A 19,618-nucleotide genomic window follows, 5' to 3' on the forward strand; every position below is an offset into this window, starting at 1 on the left:
TTACAGGTCTGAGACATGTTCTTCTTCCTCACACACACACCCTCTCTCTCTCTCTCTCCCTCTCTCTCTCTCTCTCTCTCTCTCAATCACCGCAAACTTTGAGCCATTCAAGAGACGATGGCGCAGTGGACGCTTCTCCTGTTTTCTTTATGCGGAGCTCTGCAGGGACAAGGTGAGAAAGTCACTTTTGCGTTTTAGGTGTGAGTGTGATTGTAAACTGCGCATGATTTACTGCGTATTCGGTTCTGAGAATAGCACAGCCTCCTCTCGTGGTGGTGTAGGAGTTCAGCTGCAGCCTTGTTTCCATGATCTGTGTATGTGAGAGTGTGTGACACCCCCCCCCCCCCCCCACCCCACCTGCATGCAATGTTTCTGATGTGTGTCTTAATAATAATAATCCACATGTCGTCATCCCCTCACTGCAGAGTCTCAGCCTTCCACTGTACAGAAGTGCTGCCAGAGCGGGAGGGACATGGCCCTGAGAAGACACAACTGTGCATTCCTCCCCCTCATCTCCTCCTCCTACACCTGCAGGTAAGAGACACCTGGTTTCTCACCAACAACACTGCTCCTCCCAGTGGGGCTCATGATGGAGGTTATGAGAGAATGCCACCCCCCTGGGCACAGACACATGAGAGCAAAAGAAATATATGTTGTTTGGCACAAATTTGGTGCTGATAATTTCTTTAACGTTGTGACATTTTAACATTTTTTAAATCATTATACATTATACATCAGACTGGATTCAGAAAAAAGTGAAAGTGTGAAATGTTGCAGTGGGAAACGCGTACGTGCTGTAGACCAGTGTATATCTTAAAAAGCAGGAAATAGCCGACAGGGCTGCGAGCCTGCAAATCATCTCCCCCAGCCCCTCAAAACATGCATCCCACTGCAGGGGAGGGTTTCCTCGTATAACAGGGCAGTAAGCGCAGGGCGTTAAGTGGCCCCCTGGAGCACTTTAAAACTAAAGGGCCCCCCGTTTGACTTTTAAAGAACAGGGAGGTGATGATTGCTGGAACAGAGGAACACCTGGTCAACACATGGAGGAGGTCAGGGGAGGGGACATTTGCCACAGAAAGGCAGGAAGAGACTGGAAAGAGAATTCAAATCAGCTAAATGAAGCATTTTCCAGTATAAAAAGAAATAAAAAGAATATGGTTACTTTGTGTCATAACATTTAGTTATATATGTGTGTATATATAAACCTTAAGTAGGTTACTTATAGTTGCAAGTCAAAATGCAAGGTATTTCAACACAAACCCACTTGATTCAACCCTATCTAATGTTAATATTAAGATTTTCTTTCCATGCTTTCTTACCCAGCCCCTCTTTCGGTTCTGGGTGAGGTTTCATGCCAGATTTTGTGCCGTTTATTTCCAGGATCGCTCAGGAGCGGTGCTGCGAAGCAACAGTCGTAGACAAGCTCTGCGACAGAGGCGTTCAAATGGCCCAAACTCAAGGGGCCTGCGAGACGCCGTTCTTCGAGGGAGACTTCAGGCAAAAGCAAATCTCCAAGGTGGCTCTTTTTCCTGATGTCAATATCTTCACCTCTACATTCTCCTGACACTTTATAAATCATCTCAAATTGCGTGTGGATTTCTTTTTTCTTTTCACTGGCTACCCGTGTAGATCTGCTGTGACTGCTGCATGCTCGGCCTGACGGGCCTGAATTTGTACTGCGAGCTGGAGGGTCTGAAGCTGGGGAAACACTGTGAACACACGGCTAAAACCTGCTGTGGCAATAACACGGAGGCCACACCAAAGCCTGAGGGTAAAAAAAAAAAAGCATCTGTCTTTAGCCTTTTGTTTCTTGATTAGCCTCACTCTGTGTTATCCTGCTTTTTACGCTCAGGTCAATGAAGACATCAGGAAAATAATCAATGGGATATCATTAGCACAGGCCTTGAAAACACTGAGATATTTAATGTATTTGTTTGAGGTAAATGGTTGTCATCCAGAGAGCTTCACTGTTTCCATAGAGGGCTGCTGAATAAACAGCCTTGGTGACACAGATTGCTTCCAACAAGTCGGCCAGACAACCAGCCAGACAAGGTCACAGGGGTATTCTCTGGGCTAAGCTGCAGACACGCTGCCAAATGGTGACTTGTTGCCGCTCACAGCTTTTGTCTCCGAGCCGGCTTCACACACGTAGGGAAGCTCGGATCTGCAACAACAATCCCGTCAGTGGAGAAAAGGCCGGGGGGTGATAAGGGCAAACAGAGATGTCGGTCGTACCTTGTGATGAGTTGTTTGACCTCTGTTCTCTTTAGGTATGCTGGGAATTTGACTGTATTTGCTGTAAAAAAAAAGAAGAAGTAAGTGGTTGAATGTTGAGGAATCCTGGGTTGTTTTGTGTGTGTGTCCGTCCCACCTTTGTGGACACGATATCTCAGGTAACGCAGTTAGGGAACCTCTCAAAATTCGCAACAAAGCTCAACTTGGACATAAGGATGAATAAATTAGATTTTGGTGGTTTAAGATTAAAGGTCACTGTGACTGCACACATCATATTTCATAGAATTCACACCGTAACGCCTTCCTTTACTGGCTCTTAAATTGTCTTGCACCCAAATATCTTTTTAGATTTATTGACCTGGTACGTGCTCTCTCGATTTCTAAAGGTGAATTCATGGTTAGCTTGGCTCCGATATTGTCCCCGTGATGCAAATGTTGTCATCCACCCACATTTGCAAAAGGAAAGTATGATCAAGTTCCCGTGAGATCTGCGGATGGAGCCCTGCTGGTGTTAACTGCCGAACCTCGAGAGGAAGTTGACACCGGTAGTTTGGGCACCTTCTTATCTTGTTATAGTAACCCTCTGTCTTCCATCAGCCAGTCACATTATTCCTGTGATCTCAGACAAACACACTGTACACTGAGATGACTTCTTCTTCATTTGTGTCTGTGATGTTTTCAGGCTCCTCTTGCTCTCAGCTGAGTGCAGCTAATGAATCATCTGCCTGCCACGATGGTTATCAGCTGCAAAATGATGAAGTGACATGTGAAGGTACGTAATACGAGGGGAGGCGTGACTTCCACACGGACTTCTTGAAGAAGGATTTTTCTGTATGTGTACAAAGATGGACGATGCGTCTCTACTTCCTCCCACTGCCCAGAAATGAAGCCAAAATATCCCAGATACAAAAGAAGTAATTGAAATAAAAATAAGCATTTGAACAAATACCAGTGTGATAACAGCTACCTTAAATTACAGAAACTATCATTGAGAAAAAACCTATTTAATATCTACTTTTTTGATTTTTTAGTTTGGTCCATGTCCCATCAGTTAACATGGACGAGGCGTGATCTATGACCTATTCTGCAGCCAGCCACCAGGTGGCGATCGAGAAGCTTTGACTTCACTTTTGGGGAGTTGTAATGTTTCATGTGAAAATGTGATGTCTCAATCCACTGAAAATGCTCCAGTATACAAGTGTCATATGATTTAGTGGCTTTCTCTCTCCTCAGATATTAACGAGTGTCAACTGGGCAGCCACAACTGCGTCTCCGGCCAAACCTGCATCAACACAGAGGGCTCCTTCCGCTGTCAGAGGGAAACCAGCTGTGGTACTGGGTACGAGCTCCAAGATAACAACAATTGCCAAGGTAACCAGTCAGGACCACTGTGGAAATGATATAAATATAATTGAAAAAAAAACTCAAATCACAATATGGCTTGCTGTAATTGCTACGTGCTAAAATTCCTCCTAATCCTGCAATTATAATCCACCTAAAATATAGAAAATAGAGTATTTGTTCAGATGCACTGTGTATTTATGATGCAATCATCTTGCTTGTTCCAGATATTGATGAGTGTGCTTTGGGGACCCATAACTGCGGACCAGACTTTACGTGCAACAACACAGCTGGCTCGTTCCGCTGCCACCCAAGGGAGCGGTGCACTGGAGGGTTCAACCAGGATGCCATCGGCCGCTGTATCGGTGAGTTTGGTGTCCCTCTTCAGTAAAAACATTCCACAGGTAAAAAGCTGAGCTGGTTTGCTGGATTTTTGTTTTGTTTTGTCGTCTCAGATATAAATGAGTGTGTGGCCAACACCAGTCCATGCCTGCCCGAACTCACTTGCATCAACACAGAGGGCTCCTACACCTGCCGCAGGAACACAGTCAGCTGTGGAAGAGGCTATCATATGATCAAGGACAGCACACGCTGTGAAGGTAGAAGCTGATACAACACATGTATGTGCTGTGTGTAAATCATAGACAGTAAATCATAGACTGTAAACTAGACGGCTGCTCTGAGAGTGCAAACCTCTGTCAAGGCTAATGCCCTTTCTCACCATGTCAAAGCAGTGTTTTCCATTAATTATCTCGATTCTACACTGTGGTGACTCGTCATGTTCTACTTTGTCCCACCACAGTTCTATAATGAACCAACATTCTTTTACACGTCATGATAACTAGGAGATCTATAACTTGGTGTTTTGCTCTGCCTCTACATCGTATAGCTGTGTGCATGCTTGTGCTATTGCCCATAAAGTTGTTACCATTCACGCAGACAGTTGTATGCCTGCAAGTGGCGATACACGCGTTCAACCAATTGCAAGTCAGTGTCCACTGTCAATCATGAAAACAAATTAAATAATACATTTGGGGAGCTCACCAACGTATGTTCAGTCTATGGCTTTATCATTGTATTTCACCTTAATCTCCATGTTACTTCCCTTCATCTGTCTCTCTCCCACTGGCTGGCCTCTCTCCTCACAGATGTAGACGAGTGTCATACAGGAAATGTGTGTGGTATCCACGGCTGTGTGAACCTTGTGGGATCGCACCGCTGTGAGTGCAGAATTGGCTTCGTCTTCAACAGCATCGCCAAACTGTGTGAAGGTACCGTATTTACCTTTTTTGTTTGAATTATAACATTGTGTCCTATATGTCTATTGAATTTGTATTTTCACATCGACAGTGCTTCAGATCTGTAATTCACGACCTGTCCTCCGCGTGCTATATAGATATCAACGAGTGCAGGCATTATCCCGGACGACTCTGTAGCCACAGGTGCGAGAACACAGAGGGGTCCTACCTGTGCAGCTGCACCAGGGGCTTCAGAGTGTCCCATGACAACAGAAACTGTGAAGGTAAACTGACTTAAATCACGTCTGAGCCTTTGTTAACTAAATACATCCAGTTAGGTGATCCAGTGTTCTGCTATGAATGTTATTCCAGTGTGTGATAATGTGACATCACTTCAACAACACGCTACATAGACATTTCCTTCTTGCACAGGATAGGGAAGTCAGTAATTGGGCGCCGGGTAAAACCCGATTTGGACGCAGATGTTTTCTTGTGTTCAAGTACAAGTTGTAAAGAAACATCTCGTACCTTTACCTCTTTTGCCGACAGATGTCAACGAGTGTGAGGCAAACCCTTGTAGCCAGGAGTGCTCCAATGTGTATGGCTCCTACCAGTGCTACTGTCGCCATGGTTACCAGCTGAGTGACATCGATGGGATAACATGTGATGGTTTGTTTTTATGGTTTTCATTGGCTGTTATTCATGTGGAGGGGAAGGAAATGTTTTCTTTTAATGTAAGAAACCTTATTGCAGGGTACTTTACTGGTTCACTCATCGATATGTCTGTCTCGTCCTCTCAGATATTGATGAGTGCGCTCTGCCTGCTGGAGGTCACGTGTGCTCATACCACTGCTCCAACACCCCGGGAAGTTTCTACTGCACTTGCCCGTCCACTGGCTACACAGTAACCCCCAATGGACGCACATGTCAAGGTCAGCAGAGGAAAAACCTTAACATCCACCGGTTTCAGACATTTTCAGCTTTCAGGATTGGATGTATTTAAAAGGAATCTCAGTATCACCCCTGTGTCTGAGCCTGTCCAAGATTCTCCATACTGATATGTTTTTTTATTTTTGTTATTTCCTGTCTTAACGTTTATTTCCTCCCGTGTTTTCAGACATTGATGAATGTGCAGCAGAGACTCACAACTGCTCTGTGTCTGAGAGCTGCTTCAACGTCCAGGGAGGATTTCGCTGCCTGTCCCTCCAGTGTCCTGAGAACTTCCAGCAAGCGTCAAAGGGGTGAGAGCTGAGAGCTTCTTGGTTATGACGAGCTGTTGAAATGAAAGGGTCGATTTGTCCCCCCCTGAGCTGTGCATGATGCATCTCACACACCTATAGTTTATCTTTAAGACTCCGTCCTGTCATCTTTTTCATTTTACACTCTATTTTTATAACATTTTTTAACTCCTATCTCCTTTGATGTGCCTTTGATTTTGGCCTGCTGTTGACGTTCTCCTGCAGCTTTCGTTGACAGAACATCTCCAGACTTCTCTCTGTTCTTTGCGGAGCCCTTCCTTTCATCTCTTCCCTTTCAGCCATTGTGAGCGCGTAACTTGCGAGTTCACGCGGGACCCGGCGTCATGTCTCTCGCTTCCGCTGAGAATCTCCTTCTACAACATCAGCTTCCCCGCCAACAGTCCCGTCCCCGCCGACGTTTTCAGGATGGGACCGTCCAATTCCGTCCTGGGAGACGACATGCTCTTGAGCATAGCGTCCGGAGACGAGGAGGGATACTTCATCGTGCAGCATCAGGCCCACGGAGGAGTGATCTCCCTGCGCCGTGCCTTGTCTGAGCCTCGGGACTTCTTTCTGACCGTGGAAATGAGGCTAATCCGTTACCGAACGGCACATCTATACATGGCCAAGATTGTTTGTCACACACGAGCAGCCAATCCGACCCTCGAGAACTCTGCCATATTAGAAGTCTGTGTGAAATGAATACAAATAACTAGAAAAACTAATAGTAAATAATACAACTAATATTTCAAGTCTTGTATCCACCACTCATCTGTGGTTTTCCTTTTTCATCACTTTTCTTTGCCAAATTAACTGCTTTCTCTTTTTTCCAAGCATACATTTGTAACATTTCTGACTAAATATTTCAACTAATCCTTATTTTGGAGTGTGTGTGTGTTGTCCAGGTATTTCTCATCTTCTCTTCCTTATGGCGACAAAAATAAATTGTCACATTTATGGTTAAAAAAGGCCGAATCTCACTGCACAGAAAGATCTGACATTTTGGAATAAACACTTCACTTCGGTGTCTTGCTGAGAAACTCATAGTAGTCAAGGCCCCTATATGCTGAAGTGTAGTAAAAAAACATTAGAAGATGAAGTAGTTTATTTTAATTCAGCTGTTGACTACTCTCAAGGCCTTTTTGTTATTTATTCTGGGATATGATGCAGCTGTGGGTATAATAGGACATTTCCTTCACCACTAGATGGGGCTCATAATCTGCTGCAGCTCTCCACAACACTATTGTTAATAAATTGGTGATGGAAGCTCAGTCTACCTCACGTCTCTGCGGCAGCTTCACTTTATTTGTGACTTCTATGTGACTGGAATTAAAAAAAAGTGACAGATAAAAATGGCTTTTCACTCTTTAATATCTAAGCACACGCACAGATGCAGCCAATGGTTTCTGCCACTACTCTCGTGCTTCCTCCTCTGTGGTCTTTTTTTAATGTAGAAACCAATTTTTCCTATGATCCACTCCAAGCGGCCTCACCGTAGGATCAAACAGGCCTCGCCTCAGCGGACGGCAAAGAAAAACAAGCGTGGCACTTATTTATGGGCACCTGGGGCCCGGCCAGCGTGGGCTCTCAATTAGTGGTGGAGCGGCATTACGGCTCACATGATGGATGGTGCGTTTAGTGTTGGTATTGGGTGGTTATCAGTAAATCTTCTGTAAATGATACCGAAAAGGCTGCTAGCTGCTCTGCTCTGGATAAATGCAACCACATACAATTTTCTGTTCCTCTTTCAGTGTGTGGTGAATGTAGAGCTGATTGAAAATGCATAGATGGAAGGATTTTTTGGGATTATATGACCACCTAATTTATAAAATGCTAAATTATTTAATATATACATGTATAAATAGTGAAACACTGTATGATGATGATAATCGCATCTCAAATTTTTTCTTTTCTTTTGGTAAGATGCTTCATAGCCGCCAATGATGTTATAATTTCACCCCTTTGTTTTCTTTGCAGTATTACGCAAAAATTGCTCAACCAACTGTTATTCGTATTATTTTTTATTATAGACATTTTTGTTTTATTGTTTGCTAGTAGAATTACGCAAAAACTACTGAACCGATTTCCACGAAACTCTGTGGTAGCACTCGGTATGGGTCAGGAAAAATGCCACTGAATTTTAGTGTGGATCCAGGATTTATTTTTGTCACTTTCTTTAACATTGTTGATTTCTCAGAGAATAATTCCTGGATCTTGATTTAAAAAGTCAGGCATGTTTGAGGGACTGATATTTATGAGTGTGTGCAATATGTTGCAGATCTCTGAATAAAAATCTGGATCTAGTGAATTTAAATGTGGTTTCATAAGGGGACTGTTGGGCCTTGGCGGAGGTATTGACTATATTGAATGCCCTTAAATGTATTCTGTCAAACTTTTTACGTCTCCTTCTTCCATCAGTGTTAATATGATGTAATTTGACCAAATCAAGTGACATTCATTCTTACATTCCCTCTGCTGGTTTTCTCCTAGTTTGTTTTCAACCACACAATCATCCCTGTGGCTTTGGCCTTTTAGCGAACAACTTGGACTCACCTGCTTGTTGCTTATTACACGGCTCCGCTCACGCTGCACTTTCTGAGGTTATGTTTGAAAGCGGCACTGTCACACTGGGGGAACCCTCACAAACTCGCTTGGTTAACCATAGAGGTCTATGGGGCTATTCAGGTGTTGCCAGGGTTTTTCTCTTATTGCTCAAGTCAACTTTTGGTCGAACTGCTGTATGTGTCTGTTTTCCTCTTGTCTTGGAACACGTCATAAATCCTTTTTCCCCCCATTTTGATTCCCTCCATTCTTTCTCATATTTTTTTGTATGATGGTTGTCTTTCTTTTATAGATCCAGACCGGATGTTTTGGTGGGTTTACGTTGTATTAAGGCCTGCCCGTTTGGGGACGCCAACTGTGCTCTGAATCTCATCTACATCATTACCTACAGCGTCCTCTCTCTGCCATACTTCCTAGACTGCAGCACACCCGAGGGTACGGCAAATGAATTTCTTAGAAACTGCTTTCTGACATTTACAGTTGATTATCTGCATGTGCCTTCATTAAGATGTTGGATCATATTACCTGACTCAGTAGCTTCTGAAAGCAATTATTTGCAGCCTCATTGAAATTTCCATCCTCCAACCTGCCACAGCGCATAAGATTCGATTACATATTCCAACCCACAGCACAATTGTTTAATTGCAGCACAAATATCTGATTTTGTAGAAGCGGATGCACTCTTGTGGTTTTTCTCTATTGGACTAATAAAAGCTTGAAACCCTTTCGCCCGACAGAAATTGTTTTCCTGCGGACGGTTGTAGCGGCTTACCCTGCTGATGCCAGCAGAGCGACTGATGTATTTTTTGACATCACTTCAGCTGATGAACAGTTCTCCTTTGACGTGGAGAAGCGCTTCCACCAGAACAAGATTATGGGTAAGAGGAGATTGTGCCACTTGGACCCAGGCAGCCGATCCTTTACCAAATCACTTATTGTATTATACACATTTACTTATTTTGTATGTATGTATGTTGTATATATGTGCCTATACTGAATTTGAGTCGTCCCTCAGGTGTTGTGCGGCAGGTGAAACCGATCATTGGCCCCCGGGATCTGGAGCTGAAGGTGGTTATGAATTATTTCAAGTCAGGAGACATTTCCCATCAAAATGTTGTCATCATACGCATCTTTATCTCTGAGTTCTGGTTCTGAGCCGAGCCAAGAAGGGAAGGAAAGTACTACATCAGGGAAATAACACGTAACTTGGCAAATCGTATTTAAATAATGCCACATTTATTGTGAGGAACATTACAGGCACAGTTGCAGTTTGCAACCCATCCAGGACATGAGTTCACAGCAGGTCCTTGTTTTTGAGATAGTTCGATGTGGGTCAAAGTATAGTCAAATTATAATTACCAAAATTTACTGGGTTTGTCCCTGACCCATACTGCATCCTTCCACCAAGTTTGTGGATATTGATTTTGTAGTTTTTGTATAATTCTTGCAAACAAACAAACAAACATAGAGGAAAACTACTTCCCTGAGGGCAATAACCAGCTATTGTCTCGTTAACCACTGTCCTTTGTGTTTAATTTGAATTCAGACTTAGTTGTCATAAGTGCCACTACTGTAGACAGTTGTTTAACCCTCTGGAACTATCTGATGTTTGCTTCATTTCATCTGCTTCAACTGACCAGCTCTGACATGCATCGTTTGATAAAAATGAAAAATAAAACTGTGTTTTGTACGGTCAGGCCATAAACGTGTCTGTGAATAATAAAGACTTGGTGCTGTTATTTGTATTCGTGTTTTCTCTGAGGAGAGCTCCACCACTGCTCCAGTCCTCTTCCAGTCGGCATAACTTAGGTTTCCAGGATTACTAAAACCTGAGAGGATGTCCTGTTTTTCCTGTAACCCAACTCTTCTGATTCTTCATCGCACCCTACACCACTTCCAGTTTGTGAGGGTATTTCCAGTTTCTCCGCTCAAAGGAGGATGAATAATGGGAGTCCTATACCGGGAATGTTTGCTTCTTGGAATATTCATCTCAAAGCTGACAAATTGCTTGAGGTGGATACCTCTTACCATCCATAATCCACCCTCTTCCATGTTGATCGGCCTCTCACCACTTCTGTGCTGCGCCCTGCCAGTGAAAACACAGGGGACAAGCATGTGGAGGAAAATCCTGTAATCTAAAATCCACCACTTTACATGGAAATCTCAAAGGCTTGTCCTGTGGCTTCTTTCTTTTTTTTTTTTCTGCAGCTGCAACAATTGTCCCACAACGTGTCCGGACCTCAATGAAACGATCGTCAGACCTTTTAACTGTGGCCTCAGGCGAACTGATTTAAGATGTGGCTGCAGCTGCAACTTGCAAAACTTCCACCTCAGAAATGAGTGGGTGTAATGTTGTGCAGCATGTTTAAATATAGCACAGGCAGAGATGATGATGTTTTAACCAGAGGTGATTGTGTTGGATGACGATGGATGAATGGATGCACTTCAAGGCTTTTGTCATGGTAGCATATGTTTTACATGTGACATGATTTTAATACATTTTTAATGTCTTGCGTTATTCTTTACACATCTTAAGGTGGGAAACACATCATATCAAGTCCACTCAGTGGAGGCTCAGTGTTAAAGCAGATTATAATGACTTAATATCATAATCCTATTTATTTTCTATTTACTTATTTAGTAGTTTATGTAGGTATATATTAATATATAGGGTTAATACAGTGTCTTACCTGGCTGAGGTTGCAGTTGTTGCTTTAACATCGCAATCTCCCTTTGTGGATAAATCTATCTATCTATCTGTCTGTCTGTCTGTCTGTCTGTCTGTCTGTCTGTCTGTCTATCTATCTATCTATCTATCTATCTATCTATCTATCTATCTATCTATCTGTCTGTCTGTCTGTCTGTCTGTCTGTCTATCTATCTATCTATCTATCTACCCCTCCTTCCTTCCTTTCTTTCTTTCTTTCTATCTATATTGGTTATACTACTTCATAGCAACAACAACAACAACAATAATAACATAATATCAACAACAATAATAAATATAACTGGGCAAGTGTTGCCGCCTGAAGAAAACAATGTCTTCTTTAATTACTTTTATACAAGAGGGATCCCACAATCCAGTTTTATTATTTCAGCTTTGTTCTTTCATGCTCCATATTCCTCTATGGAATATGTATTTATAATCCACTTATTATTGAGATGACTTGGGGTCAGGGAGTGTTGCACATTGCACATCAAGTATGATGAAGGGGGGGTTTTAATGAGGCTCCACCAACTGTGTTTTGACCAAATCAATCGCTGACTCCCATATAAATCCTCCCATCCCCTGGTACTGTGAGCAGCAGAGAGTAGCACCGTCATCCCAGCAGCTGTCCGTCACATCTGGCTGCACAGGAGACGAACAGCTGAGTGAAAACAGCAGCACATGCTCTGACTCCGCCTCCGTCCCCGGGGCTCAACCAATAGCGCGGCACATACTCACCCGGAAGTCCCGCCCACACGCTCGAAAGCAGGCAAACATGGCAGCTGAAAGCAACCAGGACATCTCTGCGTCTATCGGCGGCCTTTTGAATGAAAAGCCCCGCGCGGAGCACCTGCAGGTGTTGAAGACGTTCACGGCTGCGTTGCGGGACAGAGAGTACAGGTGAGGACATGTTGTCCAGGGCCTGTATTCAACGGAAACTGAGGGCGTTAGCTTGCAGGCTAATGTAGCCTGGAGTCACTGCTCACGTCCTGAGGGCTGCTCCGTTATTCACAGTGATGTGGTCCAGTATTAGCTTTGTGTGTATGTGAGTCTATTCAGTAATACGACTACAACGAGGCTGCACTCTAAGAATAACAGTAGATATTCAGGTCACAGTTTCCACAGCAGACATTTTGGATTGTCATAGCAACAGAATGAATATCACTGATGATGCCAGTATCCCAGCAAAGAGTGAAGCTTCAAGAAGAAATGAACTGTGTAAATTCAACTTCAGTTTCACCCCACATTAATTTCCTTGGCTTTCACCATGTTTAGGAACCACTGGCCTGAATTCAAACTGCTGTCTTCCTCTTCTTTGTCTGTCCACTTCCTGTCAGGGATGCCGTGGAGGAGCAGGCGTTCTCCAGTCTCCTGCAGGTCCTCACCAGGCTCAGCGACGAGCTGCAGGCCGCCGGAGAGACCAGCGAGGACCTGCAGTCTGTCGGCCTGCAGCTGCAGCTGACCGCCGAGTGCTTCAGGGCCCAGAGGAACTCCTGTGTCCAGAGCACACGCAACCAGAGCCTGCTCAGGTGATTCCTGGTACAACGCAGTGTTGTTGAGACAGGAGGGTCTTCACCTGCGGATATTCTTTGCTAGTCTAGAAAGGCCCAACTCCGATTTTTTTCCTTCAAGGTCTATGGATTATTCCCTGGGAAAAAAGTGAAAATATCAAAATAACCACCCAATCCCACAATGTTCATTAAAAGCTAAAAATGATTCCCTGGATCCTCACCAAAATTACATACTTTCTTCCCTGACCCATACCACTACCACCCACATCCTTCTAGCACTTCTTCTTCTTGCAAACAAACAAGTCATTTGAGTTATTTGAATTAGTTTGTATAGTATAGTCTCACAAATTACGATTTACGAATCAACACGTCTTTGACACAGTCTCAACAAGATTTCAACATTATACTGTAGGCTTATAGTGCATTCCCATGGTGTCGGAATAATGGGAAAAATGTGTTCCTGACTGGGAAAATTCACGTGAACGTCACCTCAAGTTAGAAGAACCACTCAGAGCTGACGTCATCAATGAATGTTACAATCAGCCCTAAATAGAAGCTTTCCATCTCTCACAAGCACCAGACAGCAGCATATTTAGCCAATGCAGATGTTTTTATGATTAATGTGCATACATTTTAAATTACATATTTGCCATTCGCACCTGATCCAATGACACAGCACATTTTGTTGGAAGCAGTTCACTTAATTGCACAGAAAATGCTGTTGTATTAGATTGCATTAAATTTGTTCATGTTATTATGTCCTCCTGCCAATAACTTCTTTAACCAAAGAGATAAGCAAAGACTCATCTTAATATCCATCAAGCACAAAATAATCAAATTTTCTTCTTCTAGGGAGCTCGGTTTCATCGATGTATCACTTAAACTTCTGCGATTCCTTCAGAACACACATTTGGAGAGTACCGATGGCATATTTGAAAGTAAGTCCTGAATTGGGTCATTCATCCATACTAATAAAATCAGATGATCTTTAGAATGAATCTTGTACGTATTAACCTATTATACACCATGTCGTCCAGCTCTGCGTTGTGGGATCCAGTTCCTCGGTAACTTGGCTGTGGGACACCAAATGTGTAAAGATGACATTTGGCAGCTGAGCTTCCCAAGTCTTTTCCTGTAAGTTGTGTTACTGTTATATCACTAAACAACACTATTTAACACAGTTACGTCAGAAATATAGATTAGAAAATAATTCTAAATTAAACTATATTTACAATGAGTCGTGCTGAACATGTGTGAGCAGGGAGCTGCTCGGGGCTAAGGATGAGAAGGCGGTGAACTACGCCTCCATGGTTCTCCACACGTGTCTGGATGAAGCCAAGGTGGAGGACATGTCGGCGCCGCAGAACATCCAGCTGGCACTCAGGGTGATGGAGCTCTGTAGGACTCAACCTGACCTGGACTGGACGTACGTGTGTATATGTGTCTGTGATGGTGTGCGTAATGCAATATTTAGTTCATGTGTAAAGAGTTCACATTTTCCACTTCTCATTAGTAAAGTTTTAATTTGTATTTATGAATTTACAGGGTTCTCATTGCAACCCAGCACTTTCTCAAATCTTCAGCCCTGGTGGAGAACATGTACACAGGGATGTCTCACCTTGAACGGTACGTCACTTTCACTGCAGAGACAAACATGCATAGAAATGAATACGACTATCTCCCAAACTGACATGCTGGGAGACAGTTTTGTTAAATCTAGTTTAGTGGTTTCAGATTCTGATTCTGCAAAATAACCTGTCTACATTTCACAGAATACAACCCAGCACAGATACAGAAAACCAATGTTTAAATCTAAAATTGTGCTCGAGATATGTAACTTACAGATTTGTTGTTTTCAGAGTTACGTTGCTGGAACTGCTCTTTGCCCAGCTAAGAGAGGAAGACTCCGAGGAGTGCGGCGTCCCACCCAGCGTGGCTCGTTTCGTGGCTCATTCCTTCCAGACAGGTTGTGGAGCTGTGCTCACACTTGCCACTGGTACTGCCTCCAGCAATGAGGTACGGAGATACAGATAAACATAGTTTGGATTCAAACTATGTGAAACTTTTAAATGGATTTGTTTTTAAAAGTCCACATTCTCATTTTTTGGAATGTTTTTTTTCCAATAGCAGTATTACCATTCACATCCTTTCCTTTAGTGACTTACACACGTTGGTTGTAATCCCCTGCAGGTCCTGCAGGAGGCACTGACAGTGATCAGTCTGCTTGATGTTTTGTGTGAGATGACCTCAGACCAGAAACAGTTCATGTTCCTGCAGGACCACCCTGACCTTCTCCCGACCACTGTTGGTAAATGAAAACACACACACACACACACACACACACACACACACACTCACAACCTCACTGACCGGTTCCACAACTGGAGTCTGTGGGTCAGATTTGGCTGTCTTAGGGTAAATATGTCAGCTACACACCATAGATACTCTTTGAATGGTGCTGTGGAAGATCCAGATCCCCATTAAATCACCCACAGGAAAACAAATAAAATTCCTGCTCGCAAACGCAGATAAGTTTGACAGAAATCACATAATTGGTTATTTAAACAACATGTCGAAAGTCAATTTATCTGGAAATCCAATTCCATCTTCTGAGTGAGGAGCCGTATTGGTTTCAACTAAAGCCTGGTAAATAAAATGTTGTATTTTCTCCTTTTCTCAAAACTTTCTGCTTTTCCCCATTTCCGTTTTCCCTGCAGAGCTCCTGAAGCAGGTGCACACCATAGGGAAGGCCAGTAAGAATATGTTCAGTGCTGCTCAGAACTTCTCCTCCCTCGGTGGAGATGGAGACTCTTCTCCTGTCATCGGCTTCAAGGCTCATCTCATCCGGCTAATAGGAAATCTCTGTTACAGCAACACCAACAACCAGAACAAGGTTTGGATTAAAAACAGATCCATTGATTATTGATTATTTATATAATCCCTAATAGTGCTTATAATGATGGTTGTTAAAACGAGTTAAAGATATGAGTGTATTTTTTGGGTTAAAGAGAAAGAGAGGCCCTTTTATAGTTCTGTCAGGAAATTTGGGTTTGGAAAAAAAAAATATTTGACAGAAGGGAAATTAAGGGACTTGATATTATTTTTAATCAGAATACTTGTTCTTTTTCATTGGGTTGTTTTCTTTTCTAATCCACCCTTGATCAGTCGAAGTTAATGGGGTTAACGGTCAAGGAAAGAATGAGGTTTCAGCCGTCTGAGTCAGCTCTACATTCATTTGCATCTTTTTTAGAGTCTAATCCTCATCAAACAACGTGACGTCTGAGGACTGAGAAAAACTGAGGAGCACACATTAGAGTAATATCTAATGGAGCATGAGGCCGTGTGTGTTCCTGTGACTGCGAGTTTACCAGCTCTTTCAACACAACTGCTTGGTTTTGTACTGTAACGTGAAACATTCCCTCCGTGGTGATTTTATCAGTTTGTCTGCGTCTGTCAGCATCTGACTATTAACATAAAAAACAGATAAATAATGAAGTGGATGGGGAGGATTTGGCCTCTATCTATCATACATTATAGACTCAGTCCTACTTAATAGAAACAGATTTGTGGAATGCTTGTGGGATGGCCACCCTCAGTTGGCCTCTCTATAATATTTATGGATGCTGATCTGTGGTCTGTCAGTGGTCAGAAATCACCCCATATCTGTTTTCACTAAGATCTCTTCCAGTAAACGAAATGTCATTCTGTTCACCTTTGGGAGATATTGTAATATAAGATGTGCATGCAAAGCACTGAACTGCCTGTACCGAGCTGAAGTCGGGGTCCAGTCACTTGTTATTCATCTCTTTATGGGTTTGGACATAATGTAAGCAACTTAAGACAATCCCAGTGAAAGTGGAAAACGCAGACCTGGGTGCTTGTGCTCGTCAGCGACTTTGTGTCTTTGACAGCTGAAATGCCATTTACATTTTCTGAAACTCAGCAGCTCGGCGGTGTTCTGGAGCTCCCAGTAGTGTATTTGAAGGGTGACCACAAAGGCAAGAGGAGGGCAACAGTAAGCAAAGTCAACAATGGAGCCTATAGATTCAGACGAATGATACAGAGCAGATCACCCTGTTGTGACGGTCGCACACTAACCCACAACCACACTGCTGCTCCTGCATAGACATGAGGCTCCGCTCGGGACAGGGACACTCGGCTCAAATCTGTTTCTTTACATAATGAATTTGTACTTTGTTTTTTCTTGAAACAGTATTTGCTGGCTAGACTGCACCGCTCAACCAAATCCTACAATTCACTCAAATGTTTCTATGGAAGATTTAAACGGTGGTGATGAGAGCGGGCAGCCTGTGCCTGTGGTATGTTTGCTTTGTCAGACCACAGAAAGCATGGCCATCAGACAAAGCAAGCAAAACATGTTGCTGCTTTTCATTTGACACTCACCTATTGCTTTGAAAATGTGTCAGAAGGTTATCAAAACACAAACGTTGCTTTTCATAAATGTAACCTTAGGTTTTCTTTTGTTTTTGCAGGGTTATTTAATTAAAATTATTGTCTACAAATCTAACAATGAAACTCGAAGCGAAGAAATGTTGTCGTGTGTGTCATAACTGCTGGAAGAATGGCAGTAATTCTAACTGCTATTTGATTAATCAATACCAGTTCATTCTTTAACATGTCACTGAATTTGTTTTCCTCAGGTGAGAGAACTGGAAGGCCTCCCCCTCATCCTGGACAACAGCAACATAGACAGCAACAACCCATGTATCCTTTGTCTGACCTGGAAACAAAATGTACATAAGTTGCAAGTTTACTTAAATCCCTGCTCAAGTCATTTTAGTCATAGTGTCTCTTATTCAGGCGCTTTTAGATTTAGATTTGGCACCGGAAGGTTGGTGAGTTTGCAAAAGCATGCAAAGCTTTGATTGCTGCAGTTTGTGCAGGCTGGTCAACCAAACATGTTGAAATTTTAATATATATTTTTTGGCCGCATTTGAATGAATCAACCAGCATTCAGTGTCGGTCATTTGATTTGCTTATAAATGCTGCTATTAGCTGGTTCTGGAAGTTCAGTTGTAGGTAAACAAGTTCCCGGTAGCACTATTTTACTGGTTTGTTTGGAATGCAATTTGCATTCTGTTTTTTGAAGCTTTCTGTATATTGTTGCATTTTTCTACCACAGTGGTGCTTTTGTATTAGATTGCATATTGATACGCTTCAATGTTTTATCAGCCTCACAGACACTGAAACGAGAGGAGCAGAATATTATCACACGCTTCACTATGATATGATTCAATAAAACAGCACCACTAACTATGGCCTCAAAAACACTCTCCTTGACACACTGTCAACAATAAGAGAAGAGTGCAGGCTTCACAAAGATGGGATTTATCGAAGGACTGTTTTATTGGTTTGCATCAGATTGCTCTGGTTAACCTGATACAGTGAAAACTCTGCACTGTCACTGGAGGCTCCGCTCCCACTGCAACTTGATGTGAACCAGCAGAGTTTGACCTTTGACCTGGGAGAGAGTGTACATATGTGTTTTTGTGCAATTTTGAACTTGGGTTTCAACCACCTTCTTATCCTCGGCCTCTGCTTGGCATCCAGGTACCAGTTGATATCGCAGTGTTTGCTAAGCAGTGGGCAGTGTGCCTGGCTGTTTCTGAACCAGGTCAATAGTCTGAGCCCATCTTCTGTCCCCATGCACCCTCTTGTACATGCTTACACACACACATACACATGCTGGTCACCCCTTCCACTGGTTTCATGTAAGCATTTGTCTCTGTTCAGAGACAGATTGGCAATTTAAAAAGTGAATTGGATTTCTGCATGAAACTTGAAAGGGATGAGTTTAGCTTGTTTGGTTGTTGTGGTGTCTGTGTCCATTGTCTGGTTTGGTTTCTCCAGTTTGTGTCACAGAAACCAGAGTGATGCTGTTGGACAGGACTTGCATTTGCTTATTTGAATGCAATTTGATTGGGTGCCTGTGTGGCCGCTTGAAGGTTTGAGCTTCCACCACATGCAACACAAGCAAAGCGACAGAACCACAGTACAGTTTATATTGCCTGACATCACCCCATTCAAAGTACATTTTGCGTTGAAGCCTCCACAGTCATGTAAATGCACTTTTATAATATTCTGATGATTTCCTTAACTGGGTAACCTTCAGTCATCAGCCAGTGGGCCATCTTTGCCATCAGGAACCTCCTTGAAAACAACGTGCAGAACCAGGAGCTGGTGGCCGAGCTGGAACGCCGCGGCCCCGCTGACTACTCTGCTCTCAGGGAGCTGGGATTCATGGTGGAGGAGCGAGGTGGAGGTTTGCTGCTCAAAACTGTGAGGAAAGACTCATAAAAACCTCGGAGCAGCAGCCAGGAAGACGAGAGCCTCGACCCACTAGCAGGTTTTCATGTGAAGTCATTGTTCAGAAGGGAATAAAGTACATGTGCATGCGCTTGTGTGAACATGTACTTATAATGTACTGAAGCCTCCTTGATGTTACCCAGTATTTAAGGAACAAAAAGATTTGTGCCTGTCCAGAAAAACGTGACAGCCATGCCACAGATAAACGTAAACTGCTTTTTAATTTAAATATATCTATAGTCAAGGTCAAAGAAGAAGTAGTAGTAGTACTAGAAGTAGTACTCATGCTCAGAGGAGCTTAAGAATATTCTTTACATTCAAAAGGACGTCAGCAGCTCTCGCTCTGTCGTGACTGGAGTCTGGGAAATGAAGAGTTTAAGACGGACAAGCTCATGCTGGTACCTTTTTGGCGAAACTGATGCTTTGTGGTCTGTCCAAAGACAAAAAGCACCACAGTGT

General features: G+C 43.0%; 2 protein-coding genes across 2 annotated transcripts; both read left to right on the plus strand.

The window, feature by feature from the left end:
* Positions 1-84: 84 nt before the first annotated feature.
* LOC117757642 (fibulin-1-like) lies at positions 85-10,353 on the plus strand. The gene is made up of 16 exons (XM_034578961.1): positions 85-172; positions 426-534; positions 1,381-1,516; positions 1,630-1,771; positions 2,918-3,007; positions 3,469-3,606; positions 3,804-3,941; positions 4,032-4,175; positions 4,725-4,847; positions 4,973-5,098; positions 5,364-5,483; positions 5,615-5,746; positions 5,932-6,055; positions 8,907-9,049; positions 9,352-9,492; positions 9,630-10,353. Exons 1-16 carry the CDS (start codon positions 118-120, stop codon positions 9,767-9,769), a joined length of 2,001 nt encoding a protein of 666 aa, XP_034434852.1. The 5' UTR covers positions 85-117; the 3' UTR covers positions 9,770-10,353.
* Positions 10,354-12,054: 1,701 nt separating this feature from the next.
* On the plus strand, positions 12,055-19,598 carry atxn10 (ataxin 10). The gene is made up of 11 exons (XM_034578603.1): positions 12,055-12,221; positions 12,659-12,850; positions 13,685-13,770; positions 13,870-13,966; positions 14,094-14,258; positions 14,378-14,458; positions 14,692-14,848; positions 15,023-15,140; positions 15,550-15,725; positions 17,494-17,557; positions 18,966-19,598. The coding sequence occupies exons 1-11, from the start codon at positions 12,097-12,099 to the stop codon at positions 19,148-19,150; spliced, it is 1,446 nt and encodes a 481-aa protein (XP_034434494.1). The 5' UTR covers positions 12,055-12,096; the 3' UTR covers positions 19,151-19,598.
* The last annotated feature ends 20 nt before the right edge of the window (positions 19,599-19,618 follow it).

The sequence above is a fragment of the Hippoglossus hippoglossus genome, chromosome 23 (assembly GCF_009819705.1).
Source record: "Hippoglossus hippoglossus isolate fHipHip1 chromosome 23, fHipHip1.pri, whole genome shotgun sequence".
Lineage (NCBI taxonomy): Eukaryota > Metazoa > Chordata > Actinopteri > Pleuronectiformes > Pleuronectidae > Hippoglossus > Hippoglossus hippoglossus.